This window comes from Corvus cornix, chromosome 1A, assembly GCF_000738735.6.
Source record: "Corvus cornix cornix isolate S_Up_H32 chromosome 1A, ASM73873v5, whole genome shotgun sequence".
Classification (NCBI taxonomy): Eukaryota; Metazoa; Chordata; class Aves; order Passeriformes; family Corvidae; genus Corvus; species Corvus cornix.
Genome location: NC_047057.1, coordinates 52,582,897 through 52,605,717, shown reverse-complemented (window position 1 = coordinate 52,605,717; position 22,821 = coordinate 52,582,897). Strand labels below are relative to the sequence as shown.

The 22,821-nt window shown below is 44.3% G+C and overlaps 1 protein-coding gene across 2 annotated transcripts in view; it reads right to left on the bottom strand.

Annotated features, from left to right (window-relative positions):
* Positions 1-22,821, bottom strand: part of SYN3 (synapsin III) — a 189,067-nt gene that overhangs the window by 128,864 nt on the left and 37,382 nt on the right. For both annotated transcript variants that reach the window (XM_010410495.4, XM_010410494.4), the window contains 3 exons: positions 19,036-19,127; positions 7,204-7,360; positions 1,021-1,110 (listed from right to left, as the gene is read on the bottom strand). In XM_010410495.4, the coding sequence (XP_010408797.1) occupies positions 1,021-1,110; positions 7,204-7,360; positions 19,036-19,127 (339 nt within the window). The remainder of the gene's footprint in view (positions 1-1,020; positions 1,111-7,203; positions 7,361-19,035; positions 19,128-22,821) is intronic.

Sequence of the window (22,821 nt, the reverse complement as noted above, 5' to 3'; positions counted from 1 at the left end):
CCTGCATGATCAGGAACCTACACCCTGTTATGCGTTGTGGTTGGCCCACAGTGTTGCAACAAGTGTGTGAGAAAAGAGGGGTTTGAATATTTTTGAGCCTTAGTTTGGCATCTCAACAACCCTCATGTTCAGGCTGGCAATGCTGCTTGGGTTCACAGTCAAGCCTGGGAAATTAGCTCCGCCAGCCAGTGGTCACACAGGGGGTCATGGTTCATACAGGGTTTCATCGAAGCCTCAGCCATGTAGGAAGCGCCACTAATTCATGGATGTAAGTTGGGAGCAAAAATTCACAAAGGACTAGTCTTCCTTTTAACGCAGGAAAAACAAGAGCCATGACCAGCTTTAAACAGAGCTCCTCTCTTTGCCATGTTCTCCAGGACTAAAGGCACCTATGCAGATTTCTTTGGAAGGTGCCCTAAGAGTTTGGTACAGTGCCCAGCAGCCACACAGGACACTGAGTGTTTAGCTGTTGACAGAAAGACCAGGCCCCAGAGCACTGTGCAAAGAAAACATGAGAAGCTGAAGCAAACTCTTTCAAGAACTCCAAGTTACCCTGAGTTCCTTCAGGCTGATAAATGTTTCATGGATGGTGAGCACGTGACAGACCAAGCAAACTAATATTGTGAAACAAACATCTCTCAGGACACGTCCCAAATTGTCAACATATTTTAAACAATTCCAGGAGTAGAGAAAATCCACTTTATCTGAATAGAGTGATTCTTTGCTCTAAGGGATGAGCTTTTTGTTGACTGTTTTACAATGGAGTTCTGCTTTAGTGTTGAACCTTTGAGCCTCTTTGTACATTTTTTCAGGGTGCTTACATGACCTAGGGGAGGGCTGGGCAAGAAAGGAAAGAGGTTCCCAAGCAGTGCCTTTTGCATAGCACTTTTTAACTAGTATTTCTCTGTAAGTAAAATTTAGACTCTTCCCAGCATTCCCACCACCATTTCCTGTGTCCAGCTTGCATCTGTTGTTTCTACCCCATCCATACTGGCATCAGAAGAAAGCAAAGTTACTCACCATCTGCTTATGGCTTGGGAAGAACGTTTGCTCCACGAGGGGGAACTTCTCAGGACCCAGCGAGTTGAAGATTTTAATGAGCTGAGAGAACTTGGGGTGAGGGAGGGGGAACAAAAAACAGACACAGTGGATGTCAGTGACTTATTGTGCAACAGGCATGTGCTTGCAAAATGTTCTGATAGTGGTGAAGGAGGTGAGAGAAACATAAATTATGTCTTTGCCACCTTGCTTTCTTGACCTAAGAGCAGCAAAAAAATACAAAGCTGCATTATTTATCCATGGCCAAGCCAGCCTATGTACACAAACCTTGGACTAAGAGAGCATAGAAGGGATTCAAGAGCCAGAAGAGAATCAGTTTGGGTTTACTTACATCTCTACTCTGAACAAGATTTGCTTTCCAAATTCAGCTGGGGAGAGGAGCCTTTCTTAGCAGAGGATAGAGCCAGGAAATCAGTGCCACCGCTCGCTGTTAGAGACCGAATAAACCAAAGCTGTCCCTTGGATCTCTTCCCCACAGCCAAATCCAAGCAAGGCACTTTGTGCTGGAGGGCAGGAGAATTGCTGAGGGACAGTGATGAGCAGAGGGAATGGCCTGTGCTACCTGGTCTGAGTCCCAGCCCAAGGAAGTAGGAGTTAATCATAACTGACATTTATTGTGAACCAAGGGCCCCCAACAGCCCTTCATGAATGACAGGAGAAAGGACATCTGCCTGTCCCTGTCCCACCTACCATGAGGTCTGAGGGAGGCACCAGTCTGTGAGGGCAGTGTCTAGAGAGAGCAGCATGGAACATCAACGGGGACAGCAACCGCCCCGGTATTTCACACACAAGGAGGAACATTTGTTGTTGTCCCCACCCATCAGCATGCAATTCACCACCATCACCACTATCATCACCATTATAAACCCTTTTAGCATTCTGGGTTGTGCCCAACCAGACACAAAGCTCCCCATGGTAGCACTGAGTTTTGATTTCTGTTCGGGTTCCAAAACCCCAACAGAAGTGTTACACAGCACAGCAAATTCCTGCTCTGCTTCAGCCATCTGTGAAGCAAGCAGACTATTCTGTATGTTGTCTGCAGCCTCCCTGTTTGATCCATCATTCATCACCTGGAGAAAAAAATCAAAACTATAAGAGAGAAACTTAATAACCAGGACAGAAAATGTTTCTGAAGCAGGGGTGATATACCAAAGAATATCCCAGAAACCTCTCAGATCTCAGGAGAAGCTTAGAGTCTATAATGTCAGGCATTTAGCCACCCTGCTCACTCTCTGAAGAGACACGGCCCTGTTACCACAGACAGCTCTGAATTGGCACAGCTGTTGGTGAAGTGGTTGGACTGGCAGCTGCATAAGAGAATAAAATGTTTGGGGATTGGTTCCTGCTGTGCTGGAAGGTAGGACTGAGTTCCCCATTGATTGAGTCCTATTCACAAAATAGTTTATAAACTGAATTCAGTTTCCAAGCCCCCCAGAATTTGGTAAAATCAAGTTAATTAATAAAGGTCTCCAGCCTGGGCCAAGTTAGGACAGATTGCAAGTCCTTTGCATGAGCTTCTCAAGTTCCTCATCAAAGGTAAGGATGTATTAAGCTTGAAGGAGATCCCTGTGGCCCCTAAGGGAAGTAACACACAGATTAAGGGAAGGAAACAGACACCTAGGGAAGAAGGGAAAGAAAAGCAAGCTCCCTTTCTTCCCAACAGCATTAGCTACTTAATCTTGCATATTCTGAGCACTTCTGGGCAAGAGCTGGAGCCAGTTAAGGCACCAAATCACAACACCAAGGTTACATTGCAGATAGAGAGAGGATATTGAGGATGTTTTCTGCGGAGTAGCCCCGTTAAGGCTCCTCTCCTGGTACTGGGCTAGTCTAAGCAAAAGCATTGCTGCATAAGAAGTTGAAACTTCATTTGCTGGTGGAGAAGAAATGCCCCTTTGAGAGTTAAATCTTGGCATGCAGTCACTGTGAAAAAAAATTAGGCTGCAAGGTGTGTGCCAGACCCAGGCCAAATGCTGAAGGGGCAGCTGCCAGCAGATTTGCAGGCAAATGCAAAGAATCCTTTTCCTAATCTCATAGTTCAAAACACAGCATTTAAAGAAAATCCAGGAAACATCAAGAGGCAGCATATCCCATCACTAACACCACCACCACCCTCACATGCATCAGCAGATAAGAGGAAAAACTCCCCATGTGGAATAATTATTGTTGGCAAGGAGAGTATTGATGTTGTGGAAGGAGGACAGCTTGCTTCTCTTAACTACTTGCACTAGCCCTGCACATTCTAGAAAAGAAAAATAAAGCCCTGTTTTGACTAGCAAGGTGAGCAAACAGGGCTTAAAAGTTAAACACAATGAGACAGAGACAGGGGAGAGAAGGAAAAACACTCTGGTTGAGAACAGCCTGTGCCCCTTGCTGTGTGTGCATGCAGCTCTGGTGAGCCATGGACACCGTGATGTTGAAGAAATGTACATTTATCCTGGGAAAACAGCTCAAACAAAATAACTGGAACAACTGTGCAGCTGATAGACAATGTTCTGACTTGTTCCTTGGGCTTCCTTTTGAAGCACACAGCTCTTGGCTGTTGCTGAAATAGCGAGTGTTTCAGATGAGAGATTCAGACATCTGGGAGCCTCGTCACTGGGCCAAGCCTGCAGAAAGGTCTGACTTTGGTATTGCCCCTCATGGGACAGTCCCCTCCCATTTTTCCTTTTTTTACCAGTTGTTAGGGACAGGATGTTGACAAAGAGACTCCCACATTACGTGGTGCAGCAGCCTCTGAGATATCTGATAACAGAGCTCGAGTAACATCTCCCAGTGCAGATGGGTAGGAATGCTGCTGTCAGCAGCTCTGCTAGGTATAACCACACCTTCCACATTCTGGCAGCAGTTCTTGCTTTCTGTGGTTCCACTGGTTTTAGCGAGATTGCATCCAGACCACAGATAAGACACGGGGCAAGGCAGCCTGGTTTTAGGTACCTGGAACAAGTAGGCAAGTGGAATACCTTTGACTGGCTGGAGATCAGAGTTACATGCAGGGAGTCTTTACAGAGAAACAGAAAGGTCCATTCAGAGGACCTTAAAGCCTTTTGCATATTTTGAAAGTGCCTAGGTGATCAGGGAGCCTATGTCCCTTGGCAGTCAATAACAGTTTGGCTGGGAGTCCTTGGACTCAGGAGGTGACTGTCAGAAAAACTTCATGTTTCCTGCTGCCTTACAGATGCAGAAGTTGCTTTGCAATTACAGACATTACCTGCATGCAGTGAGTACTGCTCTGAGCATTCTTCCCACTGTATTTTGGATTGTAACTTAGAATTAGAGTTAGAATTGTGTTAGAATTCTAACACAAAAATTATTATTAGTGGTTGAAGCAATGTGCTTAGTGTGCTTGTAGTATTTCTCAACAGTTCTGGGACCATCTTAAAACTCAGATTTCTTAGATGTTTCTCTCAGGGTGTGAGACCCCCTGAATATTCTTTTTTTTTCCCTCTCAGAAACATCTGATTCAAACTGTGCCCGTTTTAATCTTTGAAGAAGTTTGTGCACTGCAGAACTAGAAACCTGGCAAATGTCATTAAAAAATGGGGCTGCATATTTGAGTAAACCCAAATCCAAACTCAGCTGATTGTAATTAGAGTTGCTGAGAATAAAACGTGGTTGCAAATTGCCAAAGAAAAACAGTCTCAATTTCATTCCCCTCCACAAAATCATAAACATTTCTATGAAATGGAACCATTTTGGGGGAAAATAAAAAATGAGAGTGAAAAACACATTTCTCAGGGGTATTTCATTTCATTTCTTCATGCATCTCAACTGTTCTCTAGATCCAAAAAGCTTCCAGTAATCTCTGTTATGCAGATCCCTTATTTCGAGATGCCTGTTTTGCAATCAAAGTGGAACGTGCACCAAAGTGTCCCTATCTCTTGCTTCCCAGCTATCACAAAACCAAAATTTTCTGATTGTGCTGCCAGTGAAGATTTTTGCCCCCAAATGTCCCACTGCAATCTCTACAAGAGCTTCAATACCCTCTGAGCATTGCACATTAGATGCAATCTTAGATTGCTGAGCACATTACAGTCGCTGGTTTGGGGGTGATGTGTGTTCAGGGGCAGCAGGGAAAGGAGGCATTCTGAAAACCTGTTTAAAGTGTTTGCAAACGGTTTCCTTGACTCGTCTGGGAAGATTGTCTGTGCCAGCTGTATTCCCTGTGAGGAAAGCATGGCACAACCAGACCCAGAGTAACTTAAGCCAAGCTGCTGGCAGAGCCAAGTTCTCCCACACTGCCTTTCCAGCACTGCTTTTTTTTTTTCTTTTAAGTGCTAAGTTTGTTTGTTTTCTTTTATTTCAGATGCCTAAAAATAGGCCTTTCACATCTTGAGGCCCCTTCACACCATCAGAAACATAATTACAAGGCATAAGTTGCAAAGCGTCAGCTAAGCCCTGACTGACTTGACCCCAAAATCAGATGGAATGGACTACATGACTGTCTTCAAAAGGCAGTGTAACTGTGGAGGCTTTTTGTCTGGTCACCAGGGTCAATGCACTTGTGTCTAGGACCAGCTGTCAGAACCAATGTGAAGGTGTGGTACTGAGCCTGGAACTGGAAAATCAGATGGAAACTGAGGTCAAATGGACATTAACCACCTAGACAATGATGGCAAAGTGAGATTGTTTGAGGTTGCTCTCACCACTGTCATTGTTGCACTACAACATTTTTGGAAAAGACAGGATCTTGCTTTTGGTCTCAACAAACCCCACAAATGTTATAAAAAGGGGTGAAAACTGAAAAGACTCTGTTTATTACACTTGTACCATTTTAGTAAGAAATTACTTAAATCCAATACTGCCCAATCATGGAAATAAATGTCTGAGTCACTACAGACCTCATCTGAACTTGACCTACCAAGCAACACACTGAGGACCTCTAGGATAATTATTCCAAGGGAAAAAAACAACCATAAAACTCCACTTAATTAGGTGATGAGGAAGATACCATTTTCTATAAGCTTTCCATCTTACTCCAAGCTAAATTTGTGCAATGAGTAAGGGAATTCCTGAAAATGCATCTAAAAGTTTTCCATGGGGTCATATTGCAAAGTCCCATCTCCTCACATCCATATAGTTGTAGTTTCCTGCTTTGAACCTAGAAGAATGCAGGGAAATTTCCATTCTGGAAGCATCAGTGATCAGAGAAGGCACTTTGGGACGAAACTGCTTGGAAAACCCACATGCCAACTCCAAAATGGTATCAGCATCTGACTTCCTCCTGCAGCTACTGCAGTGACCAGCCTTACTCTTGTGGCTCAAGGCCAACTTACCTCCCCAGCCCTCCTGCTTCTGCAGCTTCAGCTGCCTTGGAGCTGCTCAGAGAAATGGTCTGGGGAATTACTACACACTTTGATTTGGGGCTGAGAAAAGCCAATGATAATATTTTTCAAAGTTTTCTGAGATTCTCCTGTGAACTTGACAGAATTTAAAGAACAGGTGAAGGGAGCTTCCAGTGCAAAATATCAGAACACTGTCCTGTCCTCATCAGGAGCTGACTCAGCCTAGGTCTTTCCAAGGTGCAATGTTTCAGGTTCAATGAACCAACACTTCATGATAATGTTGTATTTCATTCTGGGACTTTGAAAAACTCTACATCTGTGGTGGTTTGACCCTAACTGGACTGATTTTCTCTACCTCCTCCCGGCCAGCGGTGCAGGAGGATTGGGAATGTGGTTTTTGTCTGTTCATCACATGTTGTCTCTACTGATCCTTCCTCCTCAGGGGGAGGACTCCTCACACTCTTCCCCTGCTCCAGCGTGGGATCCCTCCCAGGGGAGACAGTCCTCCATGAACTTCTCCACTGTGGATCCTTCCCAAGGACAAGAAACCTAGGTACAAGAAACCTAGGTGTTGCTACCCTGCCAGCTGTTGGTGATCCCTTAGAGTCTGGGACAAGGGAAATGTCCTGCTCAGGGTGAAGAAATAACACCTTGATACCACTAGAGGCTGATAAAGAGGCTGGTAGTGCTGATAGGTTTTTCCCCCAAGAACTCCCACCTGGATTCCTAAGGTTGCTTAGATTTTAACCTAAAGAGACCAACTCCTTTGAAACAGCCTGGAAGGCAACCTTGGTGTTTTATCAGTAGCAGAGATCTCCTCTGCAGAGCTGACTTGCAGCAGAGCCGGATCATCACTTACCACCCAGGGCTTGCTGCAGAAGTTGTAGATGGAGTAGAGGGAGTTGACCGAGTGGATGCCGCCGTACTGGAGGCCGATGATGAGGCTGCGGAAGTCTTCTCCCAATGCCATGCTGTAGGCGTGCTGCCGGATCAGGACGAAATCCGGCTTGAAGGACCTGGAAGAGATGAGGAGAGTGATGTTTTACTTTCAAATGCTCAGAAGCACTTCTAACCACTCCTCGTTTCTTTTCCATCCTTCCCCTTTCTTTTCACTAACACATGTTGCTCTTCTCTGGGCCTCTCATCATGTGTTGCTCGTGTTATAATGTAACAAACCCAACAAAACCCCCTAGTCATTAAAAAAGGAAAAATCCAATGTAGATGCAAGTGTGAGAGCATAGAAACAGGCCAAGCAGATTTTTTGCAGTTTCCATGTCACTCAGGCATGCACAGGAACAAGCCACAAGCAGAGCCAAGGGTCATAAATTCACTGGGGGGGGAATTCTCTTTTCTTTCTAAAAGCTTGGCCGTACTTGGCGAGCTCGTTGCAATGTGCAACGCAGATGAGGGAGCAAGTTTGTTTCCTGACGATTGAGCTCCATATTGAAGCAATGCCCAGTGGGTGGGAAGATCATAAGGGATTTCAGAAAGCTCTCGTACACATCCATACACTGACCCACATTCCCCCTTTAATCAGTTTACTACATAGGCAGCACATCCCAGGCTCTCACGGCTGTGAGTCAACAAGCAAAGGGCAGGCACGGTAATGTAATTAATCAAAGGAGCAGAGCCCCTCATATGCTGCTGTGACTCATGGCTTGGACTTCCAGAATATTATTTAGCAAGACTGGAGCTCGGACTCCTATGGTTCAACAGCAGCAGCCCTCAGCTAATGCACAGAAAAGTGAGGCCCTTTCTAGGTAAGCCAACAGGCAATGGATTATCTTTCAAGCAGCCAGATTTCATTCCTTGCTGACGCGCTGTCTTCGGAGCCATTCAAAAATATCTGGAAGCAGCAGCTGGAAAGAAATGGTTCCCAAAATGGGGCTCAGCAGTTCATTCTCTAAGGAAGGGGCTTTTCCACTGAAAGAGGGGATTATTTTATATGTTAGCAGAGGTTGCATCAAGGACACTGAAAAATTTCCATGCTGTATTAAAGATTTTCAGAGAAATGAGCTCTGTAACCAGGTCCCATTACCTCACTACCCTCGAACATTTTCCTTGCTAAGAGACTATAATTTCTGTCCTTTGGATGTATGAGCTGGAAATACTTTGGGTTTATAGCCCCTATTTATATTTCCATCATTCTGGAAGGGAAATGTGAGATGGTGACTCTGGGCCAGATTGTGGCAACAAACACTGTACACAAACCCCAGCACAGCTTTGTTGTTTTAAAGCTGTTCATTTTGTTTGTTGGCCTTGGACTTTTGTTATCGCCCGCTTGAGACATGGTGAGGATCATGCTCAGCTTTTGTGATGAAAGAGGCCAAGCTTTAGAAATGTTGTGATTCCCTCCCATGGAGTTTTATTTTAACCTAGGCATGTTCCCTAATGTACTTGGCACCAAAGGTGGTGCTTTCCTCCAGCAGCGAGATGCAGAATGAGCATCATGAGGGCTGTGCTATCGCTGTGCAGCTGATTTATGGACCTCCCTGGTGTCAATGGGCATGAGGCAAGTGGTGACCCCCGCTGAGAAACAGCAAGTGAATACAAATCTTGGAAAGTTGGAGCTGCTCTGTTCTGCTGGACTTGCTGCGTAGAAAGTACCCTGCAGGTGGGCACAGGTCCTCAAGAAGGATTTACCAGCTACTTAGGACCAGGGCTTGATATCTGTGCTGAGTTACTGAACAGTTGTGGTGCCTGGAGAGGCAGGAGCTATGGGTGTGTCTCTCCTCATCCAGCTTTCTGAGCGTATGAAGAAAAAAATGGTCCTTGTTACAATCCCAGACTTGACTCATGGGACAGCACCTACTGGGGTTGCACAGTAATGGTTCAGATCATTCTCCAGGTGAAGCAGTGGTATTTTCCCCTTGAACATCTGCCCCAACACCCTGGATGGGGATGTGATGCTGTGGTGGGGAGGAAGGATGAAAATGAGCACAGCCAGCTTCAGGGGGAGGACACAGAGTGGCTGGGAAACTGCCTTCATTGGCTTTACTTCTGCCAGCCAAAAGCTCAGGGAAAAAGCTCTTGTCTTTTCAGATCCTGGCAGAGAAAGAGTTTCTCCACTTATATGATGGACACAAGGGCACAGAATTAATGTAGAAAAGCCTATTCTCAAACTCTGTGTTCTCTAGGAAGGCAGGGCACTCTCTCATGCAGCAGATGAGGAGTGAATCTCTAAAGTGAAGGTGGACACTGAATCCCTGTTTTGAGCCATGGAACAATGTGAATGTTCCCATGGATACAGAGAGCAAGGCAGTGGAGTGCCAGGCCTGGGACTAGCTGAGAATAAACATCAGCTGAAGAGCACCAGAGCCTGTAACAGAGAAATGGAGACCAGCAGCAAAAGGAATAACAATCAATAACATTTCTATACAGAAAGCAGGTCCCCAGCCTGCTTTGTGGTAGAGAAGATGATGACAGCACATCCTGCTAGGAGGTTTCATGCCTTAAAGAGACTGCCTATTTCTTATTTCTGCATATAGGCATAACTCTGGCTTGCTTACAGTCCTTCAGCTTTTCTCACTGAAGCACAAAGAGATTCGAGGGCATGAAGAAAGAACACACAAGCATAGATTATTTGTATCAGAAAGAGTGTGATCAACACATTAGATTGTCCCCCTGTACTGTGCACTGGTGAGGTCACACCTCAAATCCTGTGTTTAGTTTTGGCTCCCTCACTGAAAGTAAGACATTGAGGTGCTGGAGCGTGTTGTAGTGGCCTCCTCTCCCAGGTAACAAGGTGTAGGACAAGAGGGAATGGCCTCAGGTTGTGCCAGGGGAGGGTTAGTGGATATCAGGAAAAATTTCTTTATGGAAAAGAATCATCGAAAGAGGCTTCCCAGGGAAATGGTTGAGTCACCGTCCCTTGAGTTGTTCAAAGGGGGTGTGGATATGGCGCTTAGGGCTGTGATTTAGTGGTGAAAATGGCAATGCTCATTAATGGTGGGACCAATGCTTTAGAGATCTTTCCTAACCAGTTCTATGATTGTCAAAATACCTCTTAACGACCCCTTCCACTGTGAATAACCATTTGCAGCCAAAGGGTGCTTTATACCCCAGCACCATGATGGGTGAGAGAGCTTTTTCCTGGTGTTGTTGGAGAAGGATGGGCTCTCCTGCTCTCTTTTTAGAAGACTGACAGTCTTAGAAGACACTTTGCTCTTCATGCCAATAGAAAAAGATCTTCCCAGGACACTGAAGACAACATCCTCACTTCAGGTTCTGGCTACCCTCCATTATTCAAGGAGACTTCATTCAGGTTTCAGATACTTCCCAGTGATCAAGATGTTTTGACTAAGTTCCCTTCCAAAGCCTTTCCTATCTGGCATGACACAGAGAAGAAGAGAAGTGCATAATTAAGCAACATGATACAGTAAGTTTTGCGTTACTTGCAGTTAACGAAGCCTTCAGGGAAGCTTCTGAGGCACAAGTCCAAGCCATAAGTGGCTGCAACTTTTGCTCAAGAAGTGCAAAATTCCTCCAAATATGCAGTGCCTCAGGTGTCTGACACCTAACAGAAAATGGCATTTACAAATAGGAACAAATTCTTTTTGTGCTTTGCTTGGGTGTTAATGGCATTGTTTTTACATTACTGAAAATTAATAGGGAATTGATGACATTTTCCCCTATCACGGTGTTAGATTTAACATTCTGTTTGATGTTTTAGCAAAGCGGAAAATTTGCCAAGAAAAAAAATGTCATTTCAGTCAAAACCTCGTCATATTTTCCAGAGAAAGAAATAAACCCTGCTGAAGTTATTCAAAGAAAGAACGAATGTGACTGCTTATATAAATAAGATAACACAGAGCTCGTTTTAGAGAAAAAAGAAAGCAACATAGAATAAAGAATAATCTCTCTTTAGTAGGCAGGAGGAGAGAAGCAGGGTTTTTTTTTGAACATTGTAGTAGAGAATGGCTGGGTAAAATACATGGGGGGTGTGGGAGATCAGTGCAGCAAAAGCAGCAGGAGCCAGGAGTCACAGTTGTAGCAGGAACAATACCACTGTAGGCAGATGAGGACACCATGGAAGATGCTCTGATTTGCTTCTCAGCCACAGATCAATGCTCAACTAACCATTGAATCATGTCCCATACTCTCTGAACTGTACTCTGGCAGTCTAAAAAGTCTGCCATATATTTTACTTCTAAACTGATCAACACTGACAAGGAAAAGCATGTGGACTCGGACAAAGCCTGAAAGTAGGAACAACCACACCTGCCAACATCAACTTGCCTTCTAAAGGCTTGTGATCCAAAGCTTTTACAGAAGGTGATCCAAATACTTTCCAACATCACAGAATAAAGTCATAGAGTAATTTAGGTTGGAGAGGATCTTTGGAAACCATCTGGCCCAACACCATGCTCATTGCAGGGCTAACTTTGAAGTGACATTAGGATGATTGCCATTCCCTGGAAGAAGCCTTAGTAAAAACCCACATGGAAAGGAGACAAACTATGGCAGAACTGATAAAAAAAGAAAGCTGATCAAGACTGAAGCAATGTATACAGTTTTTAAATCATTCGTGTATTTAATCCTGGATTAACTAATTATTGAATGTTCTAGGCCCTGGCATCTCATTCCTTTTTGGAAAGAATTACTGTAAATGCAAAAAAGGGTCAGGCAATAGTTTAGTATCTGAGATGCTCCCCACCCTGGTCTGCTTGGAGTGACTTTTGCTTTCTGGCAGCTGTCTGCATGCCAAGTGTTTTCCCAATAACTGTCAGCATCCTGCCTGCACGTCGGCTGGGCGCCAGCTGCCAGGGAGGTGAAGGGGGACATTATTCATCTGGGACATCAGCAAACCCTGCAGGGAGAGGCAGGCCTCCAAGCAGCTGTTTAGCAGCAGGAGCTGAGGTGGAAGTAACTGAGAATAAATACATAAATAATCACACCCCACTGTCTCTTCTCTTTTGTACTTCCTGCTCCAAAAAAAAAAAAAAAAAGAGGACAGGGACAGACAGGTGAAGAGGGGGGAGATACTAGTGAAAAACAATGTTAGATCATCCCCCATATGGGAATAATTTCTCAGTTTATAAATGTTTACTAGAGGTGTTAAATTGCTTCATATGTAACTGCAGCTTGCCAGGGTGTACCCTGTTAGACGTCTCGCCCCAGCTCATTGTCTCTGCAGGGTATTTCAGTGAGGAAAGTGGTCATTTGGCACATTGGTCTCTTGCCTAAACTGAATTTTCAAAAGCTTACAGGCTGTTACACACACTTCTCCATTACATTTATGGATTGCCATGCCATCAAATAGAAAAAATATTGCCCAAATGTTTCTTAGTGTTAAATACATAGCACATATTGTACTCCACCATGTGGCACTTTCTGTGAAACTTGGGAGAACCATGAGCTCAACATATTTTTCCATCTGGCTGCTAGAACCATAAACTTTCCCAATCAGTTTCTGCCATTTTTTTTCTCCTATCTGCAACTTCACAGAAAATTGCAGAAATTTGGTTTGGAATTAGCAAAACAACCAACCAACCAACAAAAACTACATCCCAACCCCACCCCCCAAACAACAATAACTAGAAAAAGACATCCAAAAAAAGACCCTAATTAGGTCAAGAGTTAAATTTAAAAAGACAGGGATTAGACAGAGGCTGCAGTTTGTCTTTGGCACAACCCTCCTGGAACATGAGAAGCTGGAAAGTGACCAAGTGACCTACTGCCTACCAATACTTCCTACATCAGTGTCCAGGAACAGTGGCTACTCCCATGGTCTTCCTGGACATTGTCTCTGTAGAAGAACTGCAAGAAACCACCAACTCTTGTGAACAAATAGTCCTGTGGAGACAAGAAAACGTCCTTCTAGCGACGTGCAACTGCTGTGTGGTGAGAAAGCATGGCCTCTGTAGGATAGTAAACCTCCATGCCCCTTTCAGGCAGCTGCTTGCTAATGGACCTTTGGGGTGAGTGAACCTACTGGGATGGGAAAAGATGCAGTGGGCAGAGGACAGTGTCCTCACTTTAAAGAATCTTGCATCCTGGAGCAGGCACATATTTTTTAGTCAGACTACATGTCTCCTGGAGTCTGCAAGCTCTGAATAGCAGGGAAACACCTGTGGGCTGGCCAGCTTCTTCTCTGCTTCTCTTGTGTGAAAGGATTTGCTTCCTCATGCTGCGACTGTACTGCAGCTTGCAGTGTAAAAATATGCTTCAGGAAAAAAGCACTTTCAGGGATTTTTGGGATGGTGATTCAACAGGTTGCTGTCCTGTTGTCACCAGAGCATTGTAGAAGCACTGAATCAGCTGGAAGCAACGGGAATGTCAGTGTTACAGGAATGGATGGGCTTGTGTGGACAAACTGGAGAATTCACTGACCCCAGCATGGCTGTGAGTAGCAAGGGCACATCACCCAGGGTGAGCAGGGAGAGACACACACCTTACACAGACAGGCCAAATTCGGGCAAGGCCTGTAGGACCAAACATCATTCCACATCATTCCAAAGATCCTTCCTCACAGCTAGGCTTTGTCCTTGGTGCTGCTCCTCTTTGCTGTCATTTTGGACACTCCTCTACACTTGCCAGGGCCATTTCTCCACACAGGGTCCTCCCCACTTCAGACCCTGGGCATCTCCTGGTCCATCAGCTGTTGTCTGTCCTGTGGGGTTTCATTGAACCTGCACACCACATTGTAAGTGGTATGGCCACCACTCTGACAGGTCCCATGCAAACAGGAGAATGTGCTTTCTCTCCTGGATGATCGGCCCCAGTGGCAAAAGAGACCTCTCTACAGGGAGACAGGAGATGAGAGCAGTCTGGTGCATGATTAATTTATATCCTTAAAGGTCTGAAATGCTCCCAAAGACACTAGTATTCCCCAGATAAAAGAGCTGTCCAGATTTTCAACATATCCCCACCTTATTCCCATATCTACTGGAATTAATAGCTGAAGTCTTGTGAAATCCAAAAGTCAAGCAGAGGACTGAATTTAATCTAATACAGAACCTGGGATCATAGTTTGGGAGTCGAAATGTTGCTGTCAGAAGCAGATACAGCCCAAATTTTCATTTCTACTTAAACACTTTTATAATATCCTGAAAGCATAAATGCACCTCAAAGTGGGTGCAGTGCCAACACTGACAGCCTCTTTACACTGCCAAAATATTGACAGGAAGGGCCCTTCAGAGAAATGTGAAAATAAAAATCCCATTCCTCACACCTAACCCCAGTAAAAGTGACACAGTCCAAGAGCTTTCTAGAGTAAATTAGACTGCAGATGGTTCACTGTATCCTTCTGTTTGTGTGTGTAGACCTGTCCAGAGGGAAGTTGTGTGTGCACTGGGAGGAGGATGAAGAATCCACCCAAGTGTTTTAAAAGTAGGCATAAACCCACACTTGTTTTTACACACTCTTTAGCACTCCAGCTACTGCACCCACCTTTTCCCTGCTGTAAGAGCTGCTGTCTAAGCTGGTGAGGGATCCTTTGAGATGAATAAACACTACCTCCTGCTTCCCATATTTAACTCTTCAGTGGAGAAGGTCTGCTGCCAATTTTTTCCAAATAAGTGCTGGGGTACTAAGGACCAATGTGTGGGACATCCCCCACCCCACCAGCCCTGGCTGAGCCCAACACTGCTCCTGGTGCCCAGCTCATCCCACTGGTGTCCTCAGTCAGGGCAAGGGTCACAGGGCGCAAACACAGGAAAGTGCTTGCTAGAGACTGCACAAGGCACTTCATGGCCAGCTCTCTGTCTGAAGGAAATGTGCTGAACAGGCTGACGGAGCCTTCACAAACCATGGTAAAACTGGCACAGAAAACACAGATGCAGTTTTTTACATTTGTTAGATGATAGCCTCTGTCTCCAGCAGCACATTTTGCTGACACTACCTCAAATTCTCCACCCCCTCCTACAGATGTGCAGAACTTAGTAGCTAAAAAAGAGAAGTTGGAGACCCAGAACACTGTTACTGTAAAATTAAATTCTTGGAGCCATGCTTGTTTTAAAAATCAGGCAAGCAAAGTAATGCCTGGCTTCAATAAGATTGTTTGGTAACTTAATTGTGGCTACTTACTTCAAGATACACAGGCTAGGAGTCATGTATATGTCCATGTCTTTGCTTTCTGTAATTGCCAATAATATTTCTAAAGCATCTTTTTTTTTTTTTAAATTTTCCTGATGCAAGTGGTAAATGGAAGGCTTTAAGGACTGTTATACCTTCTTCTTAGGGAATTTAAGAATTCTTAGGTAAAAGAACCACAATTTTTTCCCAGGGCAGTTGAAATCAGTTGACATGGGGTCTGAAAAAATGCCTTAACTCCAAGGTGTCAGGAGGGATTACGCAAACAGCAGAAAAAGGCTTTGGTTTAAACTTTGCTTTACATGTGCGATACGGTATTTACAGCTTAAAGACAGAACTAGGAGACCTGCTCCAAAATGACAAAATTTTATAGGCTAATAAATTGTTAGATAGCTTATCAGTAAATGTAATGTCAAATTGGAGAGGACAGCCCAGTGGTTGCTGAATATGAATATTAGTTGTTGCTCTTAAGAAATTTATTATTTTGGTGATTTCAATCTACTTGTCTGTAGTATTTTCACTGTCTTTCCACTAAACTGCTACATTCTATTGCTCTCCCTTTGAAGAGGAATGTGAAGCAGGCAGGGCTCCTGCAGGGGGGCATCCCAAATGTGCTTGTTAGCAAGACGATGTTGTATTTACCTTCCTATAAATTGTCAGTGGGATTTCCATGACTCTGGGTATTAAAAAAACAAGATGAATATTATATTTCACCATCTAGAAGCATTCCAATTTTGGAATGAATATTTTGCTTAATAATTAACAGAGGCCTAATAAGTGATGGAAAAAAAATGACAGCAGCAGCAGTGTTGGTGCACACGTGAGTTGAAGGGGTCTCCCTGTGGCTGGGCACTCTGAAGTGTGTCTGTGGCCAGGCAGGACATGGCTGTGAGTGGGATAGTGGGACTTGAAGGGAGTGGGAAGCAGCTGCATCCATGTGGATGGCTTGAGGTGCCTCTGCACGGCTCAGTTCCACAATTCGCTTTCTAAAGTGAAGAAGAGTTTTAATTTCTATACCTTCTAGAGTATTGCTAGGAGTGGCTGTGGAAGTTGGGTCACCTGAGTTCTTAAACTCACTGAGCTGGGCACAACAGGGGCACATCAGCACAGGCTGCAAACAAATATTTGCTGCTTGCAAGGACTATGGCATGTAGCATATGCTATATAAATTGCGTATCCAGACAAGTGTGTATTTACCAAATCCACTTCCCACAAGGCAAATGTGTCCTTAAACATGCAGATATGAAAACAAAAAACCCTGAGCTAATGACATTCAAAACCCCACGTATTTCATATATAAATATCCATGCAAAAATGCTAGCTGGAATACCTGTGTATTCACTGTGAGCAGAAACATGAACACCATGCCCCAGACAGTTTTGTGAAATAAATTTTGTCTTCAGTTTCAGTTTAATAGCTCAAGATCTTTCTGCCAGATGTATGAATGGCTTTGGGAGGAAAGACACAGGAAGGAAAATGAAGATGTGATCAACCTAGGAAATGGTTCTTGGGAAACCTTCCAGCATCATGAGCAAGCAAACACAAGAGTGCATTAGCACAGCACACTGTCTGATGAACGCTCCAGCGGCTGGTTCATGGGACACAATGCTTTGTTTCACTCAGAAACAGACATTTGTGGCACAGGAGAAAGCAAATGCATGTAACAGACACAACTTTAAAGGTTTTTAGCAGAGGCTCGTGACATTTTACCAAAGAACAAATGCCTTGTGGATGTACTAAGAGAGATGTCAGGACCTGAAATGAATTGATGGACCACAGTCATAGCTAATTGACAGTGACATGTTTTGCTTTGCACTGTTTGGACTGGAAATGACATCTTGAGAAATTAAACTGAGGCCACCATGCTCAAAATCACAGTTTTTCAGCCGTTCTAAGAATCCCTTTCAAGAATAGCACTGCATGCTACATTATGTGTCCCTATCTCTAATTTTGAACTAGTTGCAAACAGACAAAAGCATTGATTAAATGTGTCAAGAGTATTAAACTCAAAGATGCTGAATACACCAAATAGTGCAAAGGAATTGTACACAGAGAAGCAGGGCAGCTAGAAAAATTAATTTGGAACAGCAGTAGGATTTCAACACAAACAAAGAAAAGCTATTGTATCAAAGATGAAATGTAGAGTTGTAACAACAGGAGCTCATAAACATGAAGGCTTGGGAATAATGGGGTGGAAGGTAATATTGGTGCTGTGTAAACAGAGGCATCATACACACATGTGACAATGTACACTACTCTTCACATAGAACTTGTAAAAATGCATCTCACATTAGCTCCAGATTACTGGCACTCTGGTGCTTGAAAGAGGGGGAGCAATGCTTCTGGAAAGTGAATTGGATGTGTGATTGGAGAAGCATTGCTCGGGAAAAGGCTGCTTGCAATGACTGCAATTACAAAGTAATGCTAGTAGGACAGAAATCCCCACCAAGCAGAGACGGGTATTACCTCTGAGATATACCACAGGGCAAAGCCAGAGCACTGGGAGTCTCTCACAAAAAAAGAAGTGGTATTTCAGGAGCAAATCAGGCTGCAAGCATCAGGATCACAGAATCATAGAATAGTTTGTATTGGAAGGGACCTTAAAGGTCATCTAGTTCCAACCCCCTTGTCATGAGCAGGGACACCTCACAATAGACCAGGTTGTTCAAAGCACCATCTAGTGCTGAACACAGCCAAGGATGGGGCATCCACACCTTCTCTGGGCAACCTGTTCCCATGCCTCACCACCCTCACAATAAAGGAAAAAAATCTACCCTCATTCAGTTTAAAGCCATTCCCCCTTGTCCTATCACTACATGCCCTTGCAAAACTCTGTTGTAGTTCCCTTTAGGTACTTGAAGGTCCTGTAAGGTCTCCCTGGAACCTTCTCATCTCTAGGCTGAACGATGCTAACTCTCTCAGCCTATCTTCACAGGAGAGGTGCTTCAGCCCCCTGACGATTATCATGGCCCCCCTTTGGACTCGCTCTAACAGGTCCATGTCCTTCTTATACTGGGTGCCCCAGAGCTGGCTGCAGCACTGCAGGTGGGGTCTCACCAGAGTGGAGCAGAGGGGCAGAATGCCCTCCCTTGCTCTGCTGGCCACGCTGCTTTGGATGCAACCCAGGACGTGGTTGGCTTTCAGGGCTGTGAGAGCATACTGCTGGCTTATGTCAAGCCTCTCGTCCCCCCAACACCACCAAGTCCTTCTTCTCAGGGCTGCTCTTGGTCTGGTCATCTGGGCTTAGTGGCTATTGCGAGGGTAGTCCAATGGGATCAGGGTCTAAGTCAGGCAGGCTAGTGAATTAGAGCCACTGTTTAAAATGAAGGTGAGTTGACAGAGAAGCAAGAAAAACCAAGGGAGAAGATCTGTTATCCCTTTTATTGGGAGTCTGGAGGCTAAAAAGAACCTGAGAAGGAGGCATTTGCTGTTGCATGAAGGGTCTAGACTGGAAACAACGACTGCACGGCATAATGTGCACCTGAGACCTGATACAAACCCACCAGTCAGGCCAGTCTTTTTACCACTTCCAAGAATCCTTGGAGCCAACAGGACTACGCTGCCCTGACTCAGATACTTGTCACCCCCTGAGGCCAACCTGCTTGCCCCAGTATTGATCCAGACAGCCCAGTTTTCAAGACCAACTGGTGCTCCTCACCTGACCACCTTGGTGCCGTTCCTCATGACCTGCATGTCCACCATGCAGCCACCCATGACGTAAGCAGCCAGGTTCAACTCGGAGAACTCAGCCTGGAGTGGAGCAAAAGGACAAAGTGTTACTCAGGGGCGGCAGAGACACAAACACATGAACACAGACGCAGAGTTTTCTTTGTCTGGAATGTGCCTTTCCTTCTTTTTTCAATATTTTTTTCCTTTCTGTGAGGCAACTGGAGATCCAATTATAGCTGGTTTGCCCTGAGAGACTGCAGAAGTATTTATGGCTCCCACACTTGAGGTGTAAAAGTATACAGGATTAGGCTTATTGCAGTAATGAGTACTGAAGGAATTAAGAATGAGCAAGCTGAAAAATGCACACAGGAAAGAATAATAATAATATTAATAAAAAGAGGTAAGGTCATTTGAATTCAAATTCCAAGTTTCCACTTGGAGACATCAATTTAGAATTATTTCTGAGTTGGCTGCTGTGCCACTGGCTAGCTATAAATCTAATACAAAAGATTTAAACCTTTTTAAACCTCATTATGTTGCAGGAAGGTGATAAGCAGAGGTCACCTGATGTGATTTGCTTATTAAGATTTTTACTATTAAAGAGTTAGCAAAGCTGGGCAGGCTATAAACAGAGCTGCTCAATCATTAAAACACTTTGTATTTTAAAAGAGGCACGACTTACAGGGCTGGAAAGGTGGGCAAGGGATATTTCAGCCGTGGGGAGCAAAAGGCACAGGGGTGATTGTGACTGCAGAAGTTGTCAGTGAAGGTCAGGACACAAATCAGAGTGACTGGCTGGGTGAGAGATGTGATAATCCTGACTGGAGAGCTAGCAAGGCTTGGTGGTCTCACGCCACTCTCAGTAGGAGGATGGCAGGATTACCTGATCAGTTAGTCTTGTGCTGCTTCAAATCCTAACTCTGGTCTTGATGAGCAAATGAGTAAACCTTGAACTAGAATATCCTAGTGCCATGCAGATCCTCCCTTTCTAACATGATGCAGATTCAAAATCTGATATTAAATTAGTGCCTGTGATATAAATATAAATATAAACAAACAGGTTTAATTTGTTGAGGCAGAAAATATAGTCTTCTCCCTTTGAGCAGTTTTTTTGCCCTTCCTTTTTCAGGCATTTTTTCTGACTTAGTATGATGAGGACTGGGCAGAAGTAAAATCATCTTCTAACCAGTAGCTATCTATTACCAAAACACTCAGATGGTGCTGCTAACACTTATGATTTTATTGAGATCCTTGTACTGTTTAATGTTCTTCTGCTACTTCTATTACCTGGAACCAAAAGATAGTGCCAGGAACAACTTTTATACATTAAAAAAAGGCAAAAAAAGGCAGGGGAAAAAATAAAAAAAGCATGTTTTGTCCTCATGAACTCATGGAAAAAACTTGCCAATGGAGAACTAGTGCACCTGTAAAGGCTCAAAGGCCAGATGACAAATGAAAAAATAATTTCCAACTTTCTTCTTTTAAAATCCATGTAATTTTAAAGCAATGGCTGCGGACTGGTGACCCGATGATGTAATGAGATTTCATGTCTGTGGCCCTGCGTAAACTTTTTAAAGCAACACCCTTACACGATCTTACATCATTGTAACTCCTAATTACAATGAAAAGAGGGGGAAAATTCCTGTTGCCAAGAAATAAATGCTACTTCAAACACAAACACATACACACACAGACACACTCAAAGGGAGGGATTGGCAGTGGTTCAGGTGACTGCCTGGGTTTTACTCATGAGAGATTGCGCTGTGTTGCCTTGGCCACAGCCACGCTTCTTCAGTGACCCTATCAGATCAGAGATAAGAGAACATGTACCCCTAAAAGGCACCTGCCTTTTATACATTCAAAAAATCTCAGGAGATCTAGGGAGAGGGGAGTCCACCTTGGACAAATTCAATAAGATCAGATGCTTTGGGCACCATCAGTGATCTCCCCACTGGGTCAAGGCACGCTTGCTAGTTTACACGTTAGCTCCAGAGGTTGTGTGGATCGGGGAGATGAAAGGATGTTTTTCCCACCTCTGTGTCTCCATATGCCTCAGAGATGTCCTGCTCTGAAAGCAGAGTGCTGTAGAGCTGGACGTCCAGCTTCTGCTGCTGAGGAATGCACTATCTGATGTGAACACCAGCGCAAGAAAGGGAAGTTTTAGGTCTGTGTTTTCATGATTTTTATGCTTTTCTACCATAATTTTTTTTCCATAATGGTTTGTAGTAAAGAGCTTAACACTCCTCTTTGCTGGGGGTGAAAACGGACAATCTTCATTCGATGAGGGGCACTTACAGTCTAACTAAGTTGGTGTGACAGGCGTTTCCCTGAAGAAGTCAGGCCAAACAAAGCTGTGCTCAGACACCTGACCTGAAAACAGGCCTGAGAACCCCCTGAGCTGGTGAGTACTTCATGCCAAACTGCCAGGACCAATTTCAGGCCCTGCTAATGTCAAGAGCCAGAAGAAAAGGAGAAATCCCCTTTGGCAACCATTGTCCAGGGAACCCTGGCAAGGAGAGAGAAGTGTAGAGAGGGTCTGGGGGATTCAGCTATCTCACCCCCAAAACACCCAGATCTACAATCAGAGCTGAGGGACAATCCTGACCTTTTCCTGGCATTCACTTCTGCTTTAACAGACAAAGTTAAGGAATGCTGCTGCTTTCATGTAGCTGCTTTGTCCCATCCAACAGGCTGCTGCTAGCTGGCGTTTGGAAGAAGGCTAAAACCTTCAGTCAGCAGAAATTGTTTCCTGTTGATTTTCCAGTGCTCCCTGTATTTTTAACTTTGTGGGTTTTGTAGCCTGATGACTTCCCTTGGCTGGGATTTCAACTCTGAGATCATCTCCAGGCTGAGTTTACCTTGCAGACAAAGAGGTTTTTGAAAGCAGCCCATGCAGATACAGTGACAGGTAACTATGCATAAAACAGGAGAGCCCAGCTCCCCGTGGCCTTGCAGAGTCATTTGCATTAGGAATCATGGAACAGAAGAAGGCACTGCATTAGCCTGGTGGTGTTTTATACTCGCTTTGAAACAGTGCCAGTGGCTGCAAAAACATTCAGGGCAAGAGCAAACCATGTGTGACAAATGTGACACAATCTGTCTTGAAGTATAATGTAACACAGACTGTGGGAGTAGAAATATTTCATACCTCTGTGAGGCTCAGATATGAGATGATGCCCACAGCTACTTTGATCATAGTTTTGTCAAAAATGCCTACTTCAGGTATTAAGAATCAGAGAACTCTCCAGATCATTTGGACTAAGCCTTAAGGTGGTCTCAGTTTCCATCAGTGTTCTCTGTGTGCTGGAGATCTTTTTGGTGAGCTATTTTAGAGTGTCTGTTTCTGTTTCGTGATATTAAAACAAGGATGATTTTGCCATTTTAAATCATGAAATGGTAGAAATGCCTGGCTTGGTAGCTATGCCTGTTAGTGATTCAAGGGAAGCACATGTTCAAGGTGTATTTTAAGCATTCTTCATAGAATAACAGAAAGTTGTGTTGGAAGGACTTCAAGACATCACACAGTCTTTCTCTCTTTTCTAAGGCATTACCATCTCTGCCTCTGCCGTTGTGTGCAGATACTACATAACCTCTTCTGTCTTCCATAGATGAGGAACCTCCTCAGGCAGTCTGTACCTTAATAACCACAGAAAATTTTCCCAATGCCCAACCTAAATCTCTCCCTTTACCTTTTAAGACAGCAATTATTTTGTGTCCATTATGTCTTCCTGCAGAACCCGAAGGCTTATTCCTGAAAGACTCGCACATCCTTCTT